General features: G+C 41.6%; 1 protein-coding gene and 1 long non-coding RNA gene across 2 annotated transcripts in view; both read right to left on the bottom strand.

Moving 5' to 3' along the window:
• Window positions 1-16,204, bottom strand: part of OSBPL10 (oxysterol binding protein like 10) — a 231,883-nt gene that overhangs the window by 49,364 nt on the left and 166,315 nt on the right. Inside the window, exon 7 of the mRNA XM_074195628.1 lies at window positions 3,076-3,222. Within this exon, the coding sequence (XP_074051729.1) occupies window positions 3,076-3,222 (147 nt within the window). The remainder of the gene's footprint in view (window positions 1-3,075; window positions 3,223-16,204) is intronic.
• On the bottom strand, window positions 5,158-15,075 carry LOC141494454 (uncharacterized). Its single transcript, XR_012470447.1, has 3 exons — window positions 14,993-15,075; window positions 14,120-14,236; window positions 5,158-5,408 (listed from the first exon to the last, which is right to left on the bottom strand). It is a non-coding gene; the product is annotated as an uncharacterized LOC141494454 (long non-coding RNA).

Below are 16,204 nucleotides of genomic sequence, written 5' to 3'. Positions count from 1 at the left end.
GAGAGACCCAAGTGCATTTGTTGCCTAGATCATAGAGGATGATGAGTGAGTTACTCAGTCAAAATCTGTCAGAGGCAAGTCTTTTTGCTGTGTTGAAAAAAAAATTCCTCTATTGTTCTTTTTCATGTTAATTTTGTTTTTTATTTTTAAATAAATTTTCCTTTTTTAAAAAATCACAAATGAAAATTCTATTTTATCAATGCCTGCTGCATCTGTTCAAATGATTCTACTTTAAGAATATTGATCAGCCTGATAATTCTGATATCAATTCTGCTCACCCATAATCAATCCTTTTTAATGTCCTGCTGTGGGCTAATATTAGCTACTGTTTTTTTAGTATTTTTGCATCTATACTGAATAGAAAAATTAGACTACAACTTTCCATTTGGATTATCTTTGCTACCTTTTAAAATCAATGCCACATGTGCTTCACAAAAGGTACTGGGTATCATTCGTCTTGCTCTAGATTTATGTACCATCTATGTAGTAAAGCAATTATTTGTTCTGCAAGGTTTGAAAGAGTTTACCCAAGAACCCCCTTTGGACCATTTGGGTGCTGGACATTTGACTTTCTTTTTCCTCTGAAACTGCTCTATTTAAATTGGTTTTTTGTTGTGGATAATTTATATTTTTATAGACCATGATCTATGTCCCTCAGGTTCTCTGTATGTTTTGTTAGCAAACACCTGCTTGGAATGTTCCTGATGGTATTCTTCATTTCTTTTATGTTTATTACGATCTTTTTATTGATAACTTTGTTGATCTGCTTACTATATACTGTTTTCCATGAATTTCATCCCCTCCCAACTAGTTTGTGATTGTTTTTTAATTCAATTGTTCTTTTATAGTTTTTTTTAGGGGATTTTTTTTTTTTGCAAGGCAATGGGGTTAAGTGGCTTGCCCAAGGCCACACAGCTAGGTAACTGTTAAGTGTCTGAGGCCGGATTTGAACTCAGGTACTCCTGACTCCAGGGCCGGTGCTCTATCCATGCCACCTAGCTGCCCCACTTCAGTTCCTTTTTTAAAAAATAAATTTTCCAATATAATTTTTTAAAGATCTCAATTCTTTATATAAGTACCCTCCCTTTCCTATACTCCATCCTGTCCATAGGAGTTCTCCTCTCTTAATAAAGAAAAGCAGTGTAAAACACCAAGCAACAAAGAGACAATACCATATATACTTGGTCAGGGCAATGATTTGGTGGTTGGCTTTAGTGCTTGCCCTTAATGTTATAATTTTTCTTTGTACCTCCTCTTGGATTTGGGGAGAAAATTATTTAAAATGCATATGACCTGGGGTGGCTAAGTGGCACAGTGGATAGAACACCGGCCCTGGAGTCAGGAGTACCTGAGTTCAAATCCGGCCTCAGACACTTAACAGTTACCTAGCTGTGTGGCCTTGGGCAAGCCACTTAACCCCATTGCCTTGCAAAAACCTAAAAAAAGAATGCATATGACCATCTTTTATAGACTGTCATCAATGATAATGCAGTGACTCTCATGCCAGTGAACATTAATCTTTTTATTACAATTTCTAAACACAGTCATGTCTAAATTGAAGGTGGTGGACAAGAATGGACAAATGGGGCTTGTAGAATCTCCATATGAAAGCCATCAGAGGGCCTGGGTTCAAATCTAGTTCTTATCACTGACTACCTGTAAGCTCTAGGCTTAGCCTCTGTGGGCCTTCATTTCCTCCAATGTGAAATGGACCATTTGGACTAGATGAGCCCTTGAGGTCCTGCTGACCTCTAAATCTACCCTACATCTTACTGAAAATGTCCTCTTTGACAAGATATCATTCAGTTTTCACCTGAAGACTTATGAAAAAGCCCTGCCCAAGGCAACCTAGGTCCATCTTTGAACAGCACAAATTTCTAGGAAGATCTCCTCCAATAGGGCTGAAATCTGTGTCTCTGCAGGCTCCCCCATCCACCCACTCCCCATCACTCCAAGAATCTTGTTCCCTGAGGCCAAGCAGAACCATTCTCATCTTTTTTCCACATGGTGACCTCCAAGTAAGTACCTGAAGCTATGATGCCCATGTATATACCATCTCTCCTCTAAGTTAACCTGGGCAGCTAGATGTCCCAGTGGATAGACCACTGGCCTTGGAATCAGGGGACAGAGTTAGAATCCAGCCTCTTACACTTACCATATGACCTTGGGCAAGTCACTCAACCCTGTTTGCCTCACATCCAGGGCCATCTCCGTCATCCTGATTCACATCGGGCCACTGGACCCAGATGGCTCTGGAGAAGAAAGTGAGGCTGGTGACTTAGCACAGCCCCCCCCCCCCCCACTCAAATCCAATTCATGTGCTTGTCATAATGTTGTGGTCTTCTTTGAAAATAAAGGACAAACATTATTATTATCTAGGTTAATCATCTTCAGTTGGTTTGAGCAGATCTCTGATGGCAAGATCTCAAGACCTTTCACCAACCTGCCTACTTTCCTTAAGGTATATTATTTTTCAAAAAGCTTCTTAGAATATGGGGCCAGAACAGAACCACAAAACACATATCTTATCTGACTCTAGCAAGGTTACCAGGAAACCAACATCTCTCATTTTCTGGACATGATGCCCCTTCTAATGGAGCCCACAGTGGTGTTAGTTTTTAAGGCTCACATTGTGCTTCTTGGATCATTATCAAGCTACCTGGAAGTCTACTAAAACATTTCCAAATCTCAACTAGTCTTGCCTTCCTTGTCTTGGGGTTTTTTTGTACTTGTTTTTTAATGTTTAAACCCCAAATGAAACCGAGTTGAAGGAGGTCAACAAAATAGGCAACATATAAGTTTGTAAACTTCCACTATATTTAAAGATGACTCATCACAGATTGTTGTTGAGAGTTTATGGGGCAACACCTTCAATTGGGACAGGTTACAAAGGTTCTGGGTTGAAGTCTCTCTCCAACAACCCAAACTTAGACCTTGTCGACCCAGATATTCTGCCTCCAACTTTATGACCATCTCTCTACAGAGTTTGACAAACAAGACCTGGCAGCAAAACTTAGAGGAAAGGAGCAAATTACCACCAATCCAAAAATCCCCCATCAAACCCAATCCACTTACCAAAGTACTCTCTATTTTCGGTTCTTGCTTGATCACTGATGGAGAAGGTGTAATTGGGTGCTGAGAAGTCGAAGTGAGCTCAGGAAGAAGCTGATGCCCACTGCAGTGCTGGGAGGGCGTTGATAATATTTCCTTTTCTCCTTTGACCTAGTGAGACAAGGCGAGGGGAGGGGAGGCAAATCAGGTTGAGCATGACTGCTGAGCACCATTTTTAATGGGAACCAGTGGTGGCCACGTTCAAGTTTGTGGGGCCCGTGCAGATTAACATCCTTTAGTCACCCACTATGGATAGAGAGAGAAGCTAGTGATACTTTTGGTGAGAGAGGCCTGACAATGATCTGGAGGATTGAGCATCTGGAAGAAAAGAGCATTAAAAACATGCATCAAATAGTTAGGCATTATGTATTGAGACCAAGGGTGTTACCATGGGCTTTCTATAGGTTACTGAAATGAATTTTCTAGATGGAAAAAAATGGAGGGAAGGATGATTGAATTATAGCTTGATCTACTTTCATCCTATGACACTATACCACTGATGGCCAATGAGGTTTATCAGAATTTCTTAGAAAAATCACAAAATCATGCAATTCTAGAACTTATACCCACAACAGAGTACCCCTTCTCACCTAGCTGGTCTTGTCTGGGAAAATTAGGTGGGTTATGGAAGACCAGAGCAGGGAGAAGTAGGTAGGGGGATTATTCATTTAAATCTAAAACTAGATGTGAGATAACCACATTAAATGCCCTGGGGTCATCTTATCTCTCTGGACCTCAGTTTATTCATGTTTAAAATAAGAGGATTGTGGCAAATTCTAATATCCCTCCTAAAGGCATCAGCCAGTCAAATCAAAGTGCAGGTTGGGTACTATTTTGTAAACTGAGGCTTTTTTAAGTAGAATTCTTTTGGTTTCTACAACGGGTGTCATTCCTTAGAAATTCCATAGCCAGAGAGAGACCCATCTTACCTTGGAGATATCACCCCTTCTTTGACACTGACTCAAGATAAGTATATTGGCAATATTATCACCCTAGTATGCACTTTTTACACTGACTGGGGTAGAACAGAGGTGGTGAGCCCCCTTCCCCCACCTAGAAACACTCAGGTCCCTGAGCCCATCTGCCTTCAGACCCTCGCACATAGGAAGGATGCAGCATCTCTGACCGCAAGTGGGCCCTCACCTTTTAGTATCCTGGCAACAAACTCCCCTCCTTAGACCTGAAAGAACAATGGAGCATTTGACCCCAGTCTCCCCACCTGTCAGGCACATTCACTAGGTAACACCTAGAATACAAGATGGGTGATGAGGAATGAGGAGGAAGAAAGTTCAAAAATCCTAAATCAGGAAGGTTTGAATTTGAATCCTGCCTCAGACGTTATACCTGCGCAAAGTCAACTTCTCTCTAAGTCGCCATTCTTCATCTGCAAAATGGGGATAATGAGAATGCCACCCCCACCTCCCAATCCCCAAGATATGAGGCTCAGATGTTAACAACATACATGAAGCCTCTTGGAAAGATCAAAGGAAGCAGACATATACATATAGAAATAAGTCATCTATCAATAGATCTTATAAATATTATTATATGTACTATCCTATAACATAATATACATTATATATTAATACAGTAATTATATGTCAACACATGATATTTAATACTACACACATCTATTATAATGACATTTACATTACACATTATACCACATATCATAACATATGTAAGTTGTGTGTACATAATGGTATACTCACTCATGCTCCTCTGTGTGCATAGGATGGGTCTCTATACATAAATATATATTTGTAAATATATATGGTTATATAAAGTGTTACATTATATCTATTGTTATATATTATACACATATTGCTTTACTATATGTTAGAGATAATGGACTTCTGTATTTGTTTTGCAAACCTAAAAAATTCTTTCATCATTATTACTATTAGTATGACTTTGCATCCTCTTGAAGCCAGGGATGGGCATCACTATGACACAATGCAAAGAGCACTAGACTTAAGAGGACGTGGTTCTAATCCCACTTCTGATAATTAGTTCCTCTGATTTAGCCAAGTGAATTTAACTCTTCTCCCCCACACCCCCATGCCTCAGTATTTCCATCTGAAAAAAAGGAGGTTGGACTAGCTGGTCTCAAAAGCTCTTGCACTTCTTTATTGATGACCCTAAGGTTCTGGTGATACCAAGGTCACCCTGATTTGATCTTTGGGATTCAACATGCCAACTGGTAAGTAGATCACTAAATCTGAGGGGCAAGTTTCAGAAAGGGACTGTTCCGAGTTGATGGGTTGGAAAGATGGTCAGCAGGCAGGATGGAGGACCTGGGAGAGAGAGGGAGAGAGGAAGCCTGGGATCACGAGATGGGCAAGAATGGCATTAGAAATTATTAGTGTTAGGGGCAGCTAGGTGGCACAGTGGATAGAGCACCAGCCCTGGAATCAGTAGTACCTGAGTTCAAATCCAGCCTCAGACACTTAATAATGACCTAGCTGTGTGGCCTTGGGCAAGTCACTTAACCCCATTGCCTTACAGAAAAAAAAACAAACCTAAAAAAAATTAAAAAAAGAAATTATTAGTGTTAATGTCATTGATATTGATCATCAAATCAAATGGTATTTCCAAATGATTAAAGTAGTTTCCCCGCCCCCCCAACAACCCTGAGATGGTCTTTTGTTGTGTTTTAAAGGATTATAAACAAGATTACAATACAACAAATTCCAGTGGACTAATAATGGAATCCAACATGGACTGAATCTCAAACCAAAAAGGGAGGAAAGCCCACCAATATTTCATCATATGTGTTAACAGGATAAAATCAATCAACAAATGTAACAAGTTTGTTCTGTGACACTTTCCAGATGTCCCCAAGTGTATAAAGAAAAACACTGTCAAATTCCTATTCAGAATCCAGAGTAACCCTACAGTATCTCTACACCTGTCAACCTCGCAACCCATCAAAAAGGAAATGATGCTGGTATGGTAAAATAATTTAAATAAACATTTGTTGGATGAATGATCTTATTCTTAGGAAATCTAAGAAGAAATCATACACACTCAGTATAATAGCATAGGAACAGATGTGGATTTAGAACGCCTAGACTTAACCCAGTTATTTTTTTTTAAGGCAAAGAATACTACTAAAGAAATAAACTATTGTTATCACACTTTAACATTGTTCAAAATTTCACTCCAAGGAGATTTGTCCCTTTCCTTGTACTGAAAATACCTTTAAAATGCTTGTTTGGTGTCCTTAACAGCTTTGGCAAATTCTGAACACCAGCCTTTCAATATATTCTTTCTTACAATTCTCTTTCACTCTTCTAGAACCTTCCTAAGTTCTGTGCTCTTGCCCACCCCCCTTCAATACAACCTTTGAAAATGTAAACATGTAAGAGAGCTCCCTCGGTGGCCACATTGATCTTTGCCTCCCATTACTAGGAAATGTAGATTCCCCCACAGGAAAACTTAACATTATGTTGTCAGAACTTCATGCTAAAGATTCAGGCCATGTTACTTTGTCATTTTTTGAAATCTGCCTTCCAGAGGTCTTTACATCCTTTAGCTCTCTTACTAGGACTGTAAACAGCTGCTTGAAGGCAGTAACTCTTTAGTAACCTTTACAGAGTAACTGGCTCTCAGTAAAATGTGGTTCTGCAAAATGATTTTGCTGCCTCGAGGTTCCCACGATGTACCATAAGATTTCTGCATCATTACACCTACTTTCCTTTTGTACTACTATAGGGCAAGGTGGCAGAGTAGAGAGACTGCCAGCCCGGAGTCAGGAAGACCTAAGTTCAAATGTGGCCTCAAGACACTTACTGTTTGATCTTGAGCAAGTCACTTCACCCTGTTTGCCTCAGTTTTCTCAACTTTATATGAGGAGGAGAAGGCAATGGCAAACTCCTCCAGTATCTCTGCAAGAAAACCCCAAATGGGATCACAAAGAATCAGACAAGACTATAATTCCACATTTCTTTAGGATTTTTCACTAGTACTTATTACTCCCACCATCTGCTCCACTACATCTCAAGGGGCACATCCAAGGTCTGAGTCACAGCTGAAGGAGACTGGTCCCTCACCTGAGAATCCATATTACACTTCATTTACATCTATTTTCCCTTCTTTTATGCACCCAACCACTTCAAAGACCCTAAAACTTCCAAGGATTCAATCGGCTGGCATAAGGCAAAAATCAATAAATCATCCAACAGACAGAGACAGAAAGCCAGAGGGTATTTTGAATTAGATCAATAGTGGCTATAGAAGCAAATGATGAAGCACTAAATTAAATTTATTTAGGGTTTTTAAGATGCTGCCAGATTTATCTTCGGAGAGTCCTACTGCTCAGGAAAAAATTACTGTTCCTTTCCCACTTTTCACTGCTTACCAAGGCTATGGGATTAGCTAAAAAAAGTTATTTTCCTTTAGGAATCAAAGACTTTCAATGGGTGAAAAAATACCATCTTTTCATCACGAAAGAAAGCTCCTCATGTTTTATGCATGAGAGGAAAAACCCAAACTTGCAAAGGCACAAGATAAAAATAAATTAAATTTCTTTATAAAATGAGTCATCTGGCCAATTTGTTGGAAATTTCACTCAGGGACACTAAAATAGACCCTGAAAATCAGGACTAGATTAGTGTGATTTTCTTTTAATCAATAGCAACAGCAACTGACCATCCAGGGCCACCTGGAGTCATTGCCATCCCTTTAATCCTACATATCCCCTTAATGTGGACTATATAAATGATTGTCTCAGGTATAAATTATTTAATGGTCTAATAGCACGGGAGGAACAATCTGCAGCCTCTCCAACTTACTTAATGGTTTTAGATTTACAATCTGGAGGCATTTACTTCATTATTAAGCAGAAAAACAATTTAAGCTCTTTGGAGGGACAAAGACAAGGGCCGGGAGCAAGGCAACACAGAGGATGCACCGGAGCCAGGGAGAGGCTGAGACACAATGACATGGCCATGGAGGCCAGATTCCGCCAAAGTAAGTCATGCTGGGGGCAAGAGGATTACCAGGCCTTGGCCTCACCTGCCACTTGGTAATACATTCATCGTGCAAGAGTTGTCTGAATCATGGAGGCTTAAACCCATCTAGACTCTATAAGGATGGGGACTTGGCCTTCTCTATACTTGTGTTTTCCTCAGCACCTCATCCTTGAGTCTTCAGGAAATGTTACTCCAGCTCAAACCAATCTTTTTCTACTCATCAGACAAAAAAGCTGAGCTCTAAAATCTAGAAATAAGGTTGAAAACAAACATGCCAAGAATTCATTGAGCTGCCAGATGTCCCTGCAAGGCTCTGTATATAACAGGTGCTTAACTGAGGGTTGAGGATGAGAGGGAGGGAGGGAGGGAAGGAGGGAAACAAGGAGGGAGGGATGGAAGGAGGGAAGGAAAGGAGAGAGGAAGGAAGGAAGGAAGGAAGGAAGGAAGGAAGGAAGGAAGGAAGGAAGGAAGGAAGGAAGGAAGGAAGGAAGGAAGGAAGGAAGGAAGGAAGGAAGGAAGGAAGGAAGGGAGGGAGGAAGGAAGGAAGGAAGGAAGGAAGGAAGGAAGGAAGGAAGGAAGGAAGGAAGGAAGGAAGGAAGGAAGGAAGGAAGGAAGGAAGGAAGGAAGGAAGGAAGGAAGGAGGAAGGAGGGAGGGAAGGAGGAAGGGAGGAAGGGAAGTTCTGCCCTCAGCACCACCTAGAACCCTTCCCACTTAGAATAGACTATATCTTTCTACACAGCATTTTTGCTGTATAACATTATTAACAAAAGTAAGGGGAAAGAATCAAAAGGACAACAAGCTTTTCTCTCTAACAGGAAAAAAATAAAAAGCTGCTATTAAGATTTAAGACACTCTCAGGTCACAGTCTCAATCCCCAGAAATAAGGTGAAAAATGTGAGACAGAAATCAATTCCTGAAACGACCAAAGGCCCTTGGTGACAATAAGCAGGGCCATTAAGCAGTGACCATTCCCCAGTCTTGTGGGCCTAGTGCTAGGCCAGTCCTGCCTCTACAAGCTCCCCCTAGGGATGACTCTGACCTTCTCCTCCTATGGTCTCCATGTCCAAGACCCTCTTCTGGACCTACATCCCTGTATGACCTTATCTGCTGTAACCGATTCTGAAGGGCCCCCCGGCCTCCAGCCTCTAATCTCCAGTCTCATTAAAGGGTACATTTCATCTCCCCATAATCCTACAATGTGGGCAGCCCTAACATGATCATGATTAGAAGGCTATCTGAGGTCTCAAAGAGAAAAAGTGCCCCAGCCAGGCCTCAAAAATCGATCTTTTCCTTCTTCTCTATGGTTCATATATATGGTAATACTTAAATAAGTTCTTTTTGGCTATTGGATGACTGCTAATCCTCCTCAAAGATATAATTATCAGGGATTTGGGGACTTTGCTTGTTTTTAGGGGCTGCATACCTATCTTTCAGGGGGAATTCCTGATGTGAAGCCTCCCTATATCCATCAAGCAGGCCCCCAGTTTAGGGTATCAGGGGGCACTATGAGGGTCAGTGATTTGTCCAGGGGTCACACAGTCAGTATGTGTCAGACAAGGGTCTAGAACACAGGTCTTCCTGAGTCTAAGGCTAACCCTCTCGGCATGACCTCATCATGCTTCCTTTTCTATCCTTAATCATCTGAAGACTTGATCCTAGCTTCTGAGTTTCTGCTAAAATAACTCCTAGTTCACCCATCTAATTCTTGGTTCTTCGGGGTTCCCCCCCAGTTCAAATCAATCTTTTTCTATTCATTAGACAAGGGTCTACTGATCAAAAAAAGCTAAGAGTCCTAAAAACTAGAAATAAGGTCAGAAAGACTACAAACCAAAATGTAGAGGACCCCAGTAGGTCCTTGCTTCTGCAAAGGTGGCTTCCATCTTGTATTTTTTCTTGTACCAAATGAGCTAGCCTGGGCTCCCCATTTAGATCATACCCTTCTTGAGGGTAGGGACTTCCATATCTCTAAGCCCATGCTTAAGAAAAGAACCTTGATAGAGAGATTCCATTAGGGGGTCTAGGAGACTTTCCATCACTCACTCCAAGGGACAGCAGGTGACCCACTCTGGTCAGAATTTGTGCTGTGTAGTTCAGTTTGTTCTAATGTAATAAAAGTTCTCATGAGAAAGTTTCCTTGTCTTCTCAAAGACAGATTAACATCCTGTGTCTGAAAGGATAATTGCAGGAATTCACTTTTTTTTCTGAGGCCATCTCCTGCCCCCAAAGACCAGATGAGATTTCATGTGGATGGATGGGGCTTTCCAAACCAATGGTATCTTGCCCTGCTCTTCCCTCTCCTTCTCAAATCCATGTTGAGAAATCAAGAAAGAGACACTGCCTGCAATTAGCCTGGCCTGAAAAAAATTGCATTGAATCAGGTCCTAAATGGCCTTACACCCCCAAATACAAGGAAGACCTGAGCTCTAAGGCAATGCTCCCAAGATGGCAGCCAGCACATACCCTTCCCGAGGCTCCCTCTTCTAGGCAGGATTTCTGGGATACAAATCGAACCTGAAGAGCAACAAGCCCATGGCAAAGAGCTTTCATGATGACACATAAATTCCAGCCTAAGGACCTCAGTTTCCTCATCAATAAAATGAGAACACTGCATGTAATTGGGGGTTCTTAGCTCTGTGTGTGTGTGTGTGTGTGTGTGTGTGTGTGTGTGTGTGTGTGTGTGTATCCTCTGGCATCTCTGGGAGGAAGACTAGGGACCCCATCTCAGACACTTACTATCTGGGTGACCCTGGACAAGTCATTTAATCTGTTTGCCTCAGTTTCTTTAATGAGATAATGTTTGTATATCCTTGCTCATAGTAAGCTATATAAATGTCAGCTGTTATTATTAATGAGCATGTATATAAATATGCATATAAACACAAACATATACGAATGCCTACATGTACATGAATATTTTATGGATTGTATATTGTGTGTTTATACACTTGTTTATTTATAGATAGATAGATATACACACATGCATTTGAGCCTCACAATAATCAAGGGAGAGAGTTGCAATTATAACTCTAATTTTACAAATGAGGAAAACAAAGTTTAAGTGACTTTCCCAGAGTCACATAGTAAGTGTCTAAATAGGATTTGAACCCAGGTCTTCCTAACTCCCAAATGCAGCTCTCTTTACCACTATACCACCTAGCTGTTCCCATTTTTTTTTATAAATCCAATTTTTTAAGGTTCTTTTGCACAGCAATGGGGTTGACTTGTCCAAGGCCACACAGCTAGGTAATTATTAAGTGTCTGAGGTCACATTTGAACTCAGGTACTCCTGACTCCAGGGCAGGTGCTCTATCTACTGTGCCACCTAGCCACCCCTGCTCCCATTTTTTAAAAAAATGTTTTATATACAATATCATATTTTAGCCTCACAATATACTATATAGTTAAGATGCATTACTATCTCCATTTTACATTACAGAGGAGGTAAGTTGAGGCTCAAGAGAGGTTAGTTCACTGACCCAGGTCCCACCACCAAAGGCAGAATCAGTAAGGGCAGGCCTTCCTAACTCCACATTTTACTTTTCTGCTCATTCCAAAGGATAGGAGGGACATTTAAAGACCCACATGACCAAAGTTACAAAGCCCCTTTGAGATGACTCCAAGTGCACAAGGATGAGTTGAGAGAAGGTTCTAGTCACTTCCTAAGCATGACACTGGTGTAGATTTTATAACAAATCACAGAAGGTGCCAAGAGACAGCACAGTTAAATCAGAGAGTTTCTACTTTTATTCCGGAATCAAACTGGGGACCCAAGGACCCAAGTCCTGCCTTCCAGTAGCAACCTTCTGATACAATACAGAAAAGGGGACAAGTGTCCCTTTCACTTGAACAATTCCACCAAGAGAACAAACCTCAAAGGCCATTTTCACTGGCCAGGGCTCTCCTCTACTTCTCTGACCACTGCCTCACGGGCTGCTCTTCTTCCTCCCAACATCCCAGTCCCCCCTTTTCTCTCCCCCCAGGCAGACCTGACACCCCATTCTTGTGTCAAACGCAGATCAAACAGATCCCTGCAGGTCAGAAAAGTAACATGATCTCTGTTGGACTGTATTCTTACTAATTTTCTTAAACATTTCCCAATTTATTCCTCCCACATGCCAAGCTCCAGAGTATTCCTACTATGCACCAAATATCAACACCGTCAAACCCTGGGACTGGTACAAAGACAAAACTTAATCACACACACCCAATCATCAAGGAACCTAGCACCGCAAGGGATCCACTGTACTGTCCCTCATCACTTCCTCCATCTTTTCTGTTGAAATCTCTCCCATTCTTCTAGATCATCTCAACACCAACACCGCCATGATGACGCCTTTCCTCTAGCGCCTAATGGGACGATGGTCTTCTGGATTGCCGTTTGCTTCATATTCCCCTGACTCTCAAGGTCTCTCAAGAACTTTGGGACTGATTATGCAACATGGGAGACATTGGCACAGGACCAAGGCAGAATTGAAGCAGCTCAAAGGAAATCATTTAGAGAACTCACCCAGGTGTTCACATGGACTATCTGTGCCTGCCCTATGCCTTCCGAGCTCGTATTGGTCTGATCAGACAGTCAGACACACTGCAAGACTTTACCACAGTGATGCCACTTGAGTTTTCTTCAAGAAAGATGGACAACAGTCAGTCAATCAATGATCTCCCATTCTCTTTCTTCTCCTACTTGCTCTCCTCCGTTTCTAGACTGAAAACTTCCTGAAGGTAGGGGAGGTGTGCTTTATTTATTTCAGTTTTGACTCCCTAGTACCTTTCACACAGAAGGCATTTGATATTTGGAAGAATTAAATACATTTTTAGTCATGAAATAAATATGCCTCATCACCAATACATCACTGAAAAGGAAAAAAATTCCTAGGTGGGTCCAAAAAATGACAACAAAAGAATAATTTCTGAGAAAATCTTCCTTGGGGTTCCTGAATCAATGAGCTGCTTCTTTAATGAATAAATATAATTATTCCTCTTCCCACCTTTTTCCACATTAAGTTTAGGACACAGTCATCAGTTAGTTTCAAAAATGGAACGCATGCCCCACAAAAATTCTGTAAATGGTGGTGTGGGTCCTGGACTAGCTCACAATAAACCTGCTAAGCTCACAATGGAGTTGAAAGGTTGTGGTAACAAAAGGAATAAAAAATAGACTTTCGCAACTCGTCATACTGCACCAATTTAAGAGGGTTAAAAAGGAGGAAGAAAAAAAGGTAAAAGCAAGAAGAGAATTTTTCCTTCAGTAAACTGTCAAGAAGGGGAAGACAAAGAGGAGAATAAAGAGAGTTGAGAATTAGCCAAAAATGAATTGAAAATGCTGACTGGTACATGAAAGTTTAAGAGCATGAGGAGTATGTGTCACCTTCCTAAGGGGGAAGGCAGAAGGTGGCAGGGAAGGGAGATACCCTAAATTGTTCAACTGGAAGGTCCTTCTTGAGAGGCGGATCAGCTGTGGCAGGTCATAGTGGGGGAGGGTCAAGTTGATGAAAGAGCAGTTGGTCTGTATTCTAAGGAGTGGAGAGCTCTGGGAAAGAGGACAACCCACTACATGGACAACAGCCTGGAGGACTTTATCGTTGTACTCAGACAACCCTGAGAAAAGTACCTAAGACAGATAACAATTTTCTTCATTTTAAAGAGGACAGAGATGTTAAATGACTTTTCCATCATATGACCACAACTGTAATTCAAATCTAGGTCTCCTGGAAGAAAATTTAGAGATGATCTAGTCTGGCCTCATTGTTCAAATGAGGAACCTGAGGCACAGCAGAGTGAAGTGACTCCAATAGCTATCTTTTACATGTCCACTCATTCTAATTTTGAAGAACCTATTTTTCTACATGATCCCATTGGAACAGGCTATAGTTTTGGGGGGAGAGGAGCAAAGAATGAGGTTAGTTTAAACCTGCCATTCCATTGGTGTGGAGATGTCCCAGTGGGGAAAGTGCCCTCCCCCTTTGTAGATAAGCATCTGTTCCTTCTAGTCTTATCAAACTATCTGGGGGTCTCTAAGAGACTAAATGACCTTTTTCGTGGTCCAGCAGACTCAAAGGTGGACTCCAGGTGCTCCCAACTCCAAGACCAGTCTTCTCTACAATCTCTCAGTGCGAGTGATGGATCATGGCAACAAAAATAGAATGGTCTATCTCAATGTGAAACAAGACAGATATTTAGGATAAAAAAAACCTAGTTTTTGTCTGCCTTCAGGGCCCTGAGGATAGCAAGGGGCACTATTTGGCAAACTCAAAGATCACCCTAAATATTTCACTTCCAATTATGCCCCTACAGAATTGTGGTTCTGTTCCATCACAGTGACCTTGGTCCAAAGGGAAGAAAGAAAAACCTTGGCATCATTACCTGAGAGTTATGCCCCAGCACTTCACACAGTGTCTGGCAGATTGTAGGTGCTTGATAAATGTTTGTGAATTTTGATTAACAGCAAATGCTTAGTAAATGAGCATCAAAATTCATTAAGTCAGTGAAGGACAGGAGGCAATGGATCATAGAAGGCTGCCATTTTTTTTTTTTTGCTCCTTAAGCTTTTCATAAAAAATTGTTTTAACAATTTGGTATTTGGATTCAATATCAAAAGCTGGGAGAGAATCGAGAGGTCATTGAATCCAACCAATCTCACTGTATAGATGAGGAAAGCAACGTCCATGGAGGGGAAGGATGTCCATGGAATGATGTGTCAGAATCTCTTCCCTTTGAGAATTTGAGGACTGCCTTGACTCTCCCCTCCCTCAATCAGATCTACTGAAGAACAAGTGGTTTCTCCATCTGCTATAGGCAAGGAGAAGGGCAGAGAAATCCCAGGAAAGGGCAGAAGAAGGAAAAGCATCAGGCCAGACCAAGGAAACTGTCAGCCCTGTTTGAGAGGAGTAAGGCAGGGGCTCACCAAGGACGAGATCACCATCCACTTCAACCATTGGCATTAGGCTTTTCTCTTCCACAACTGGCACAGGGAACACATCCTCTTCAATAGCTGGTGTGGAGAAACATGCATCAGGTGTGTGTCTTCTCTGCAAACTGACATCAGGCGTATGTCCTTCTCTATAAATTGGTATTGAGCACACACCTCTTCACACACTGGCCAAGAAGGGACATCCTCTTCTACACTTCTCTACCATCCCTGCCTTTTTTTTCTTTTTGCTATCTAGACAGCAGGAAGGCCAAAGAGCAGAGGGGGCAGAGTTGAATGGGTCCATGGTGAAGTCACTGACCAAGGCACCATTCATCCACTAATGGCACAATAACTTTTGGAAGGTCCCAGACACTGTATATGGGTTCTGAAATCCAGTCTAAAACACTTGTCCACTTCCCATGGCTGCTTATTGTCACAGAACAATAGTGTAGGGTGGAGAAAGAAGGGTGGGAGAGAAAAGGAGGAAAAATGGTGGCAGTGATTATGGTCAGATTCTTCACTTATGCATCAAAGATCCACGCTTCAAGGCTCCAAGCATAGTGGGCCTATTAGTCCGTCCATGGACACAAAATGAAACCCCTCTGGGAAGTGGGAGAGGGTCTGATTGTTTCTTATCTAAAAAAGCATCATCCGCTTGTGACAAAGCTGGTGATGAATGTCTCCCTAAACTTTAGGGAAGTTCATCGTAGATAAAACATACACAGATCATCATTAGTCTGTACTTGACACCCCCCTTCTTTGATACAGAGCACTGGATTGAGGATGGGATAATTTAGATTAAGAAAGGAAGATGCAATCAAAAGAGAGGCTATGTGATGCTGGGCATGTGACTTTACCTTCTGTGTCTCAGTTTTCCCAGTTGGAAAATGAGAGGGCAAGACCAGATGACCCCTCCTCAAGGTCCTTTCCAGAACCTACAAGCAGCAGATCTGCTTTTTAGGATCTGTGGGACATTGGGTGAGACAGTCAGTCTCCTCAGGAGTCTTATCTCTGAGATCCCTCTATCTAAATCCATTAGCCAGAAGTAAAGTGCTGTGGATGTAGCCTGGGAGGGTGCAAGATCACCTCCATATCAGAGAGAAGCATAAGAAGTGGAATTTGGTGGAGTTTTTGAAAAAATAATCAAAAGGGGCAGCTAGGTGGCACAGTGGATAGAGCACCGACCCTGGAGTCAGGAGTACCTGA

Source organism: Macrotis lagotis, chromosome 7, assembly GCF_037893015.1.
Source record: "Macrotis lagotis isolate mMagLag1 chromosome 7, bilby.v1.9.chrom.fasta, whole genome shotgun sequence".
Lineage (NCBI taxonomy): Eukaryota > Metazoa > Chordata > Mammalia > Peramelemorphia > Peramelidae > Macrotis > Macrotis lagotis.
Note: the sequence above shows the minus strand (reverse complement) of the source record. Positions and strands in the feature narration are given on the sequence as shown.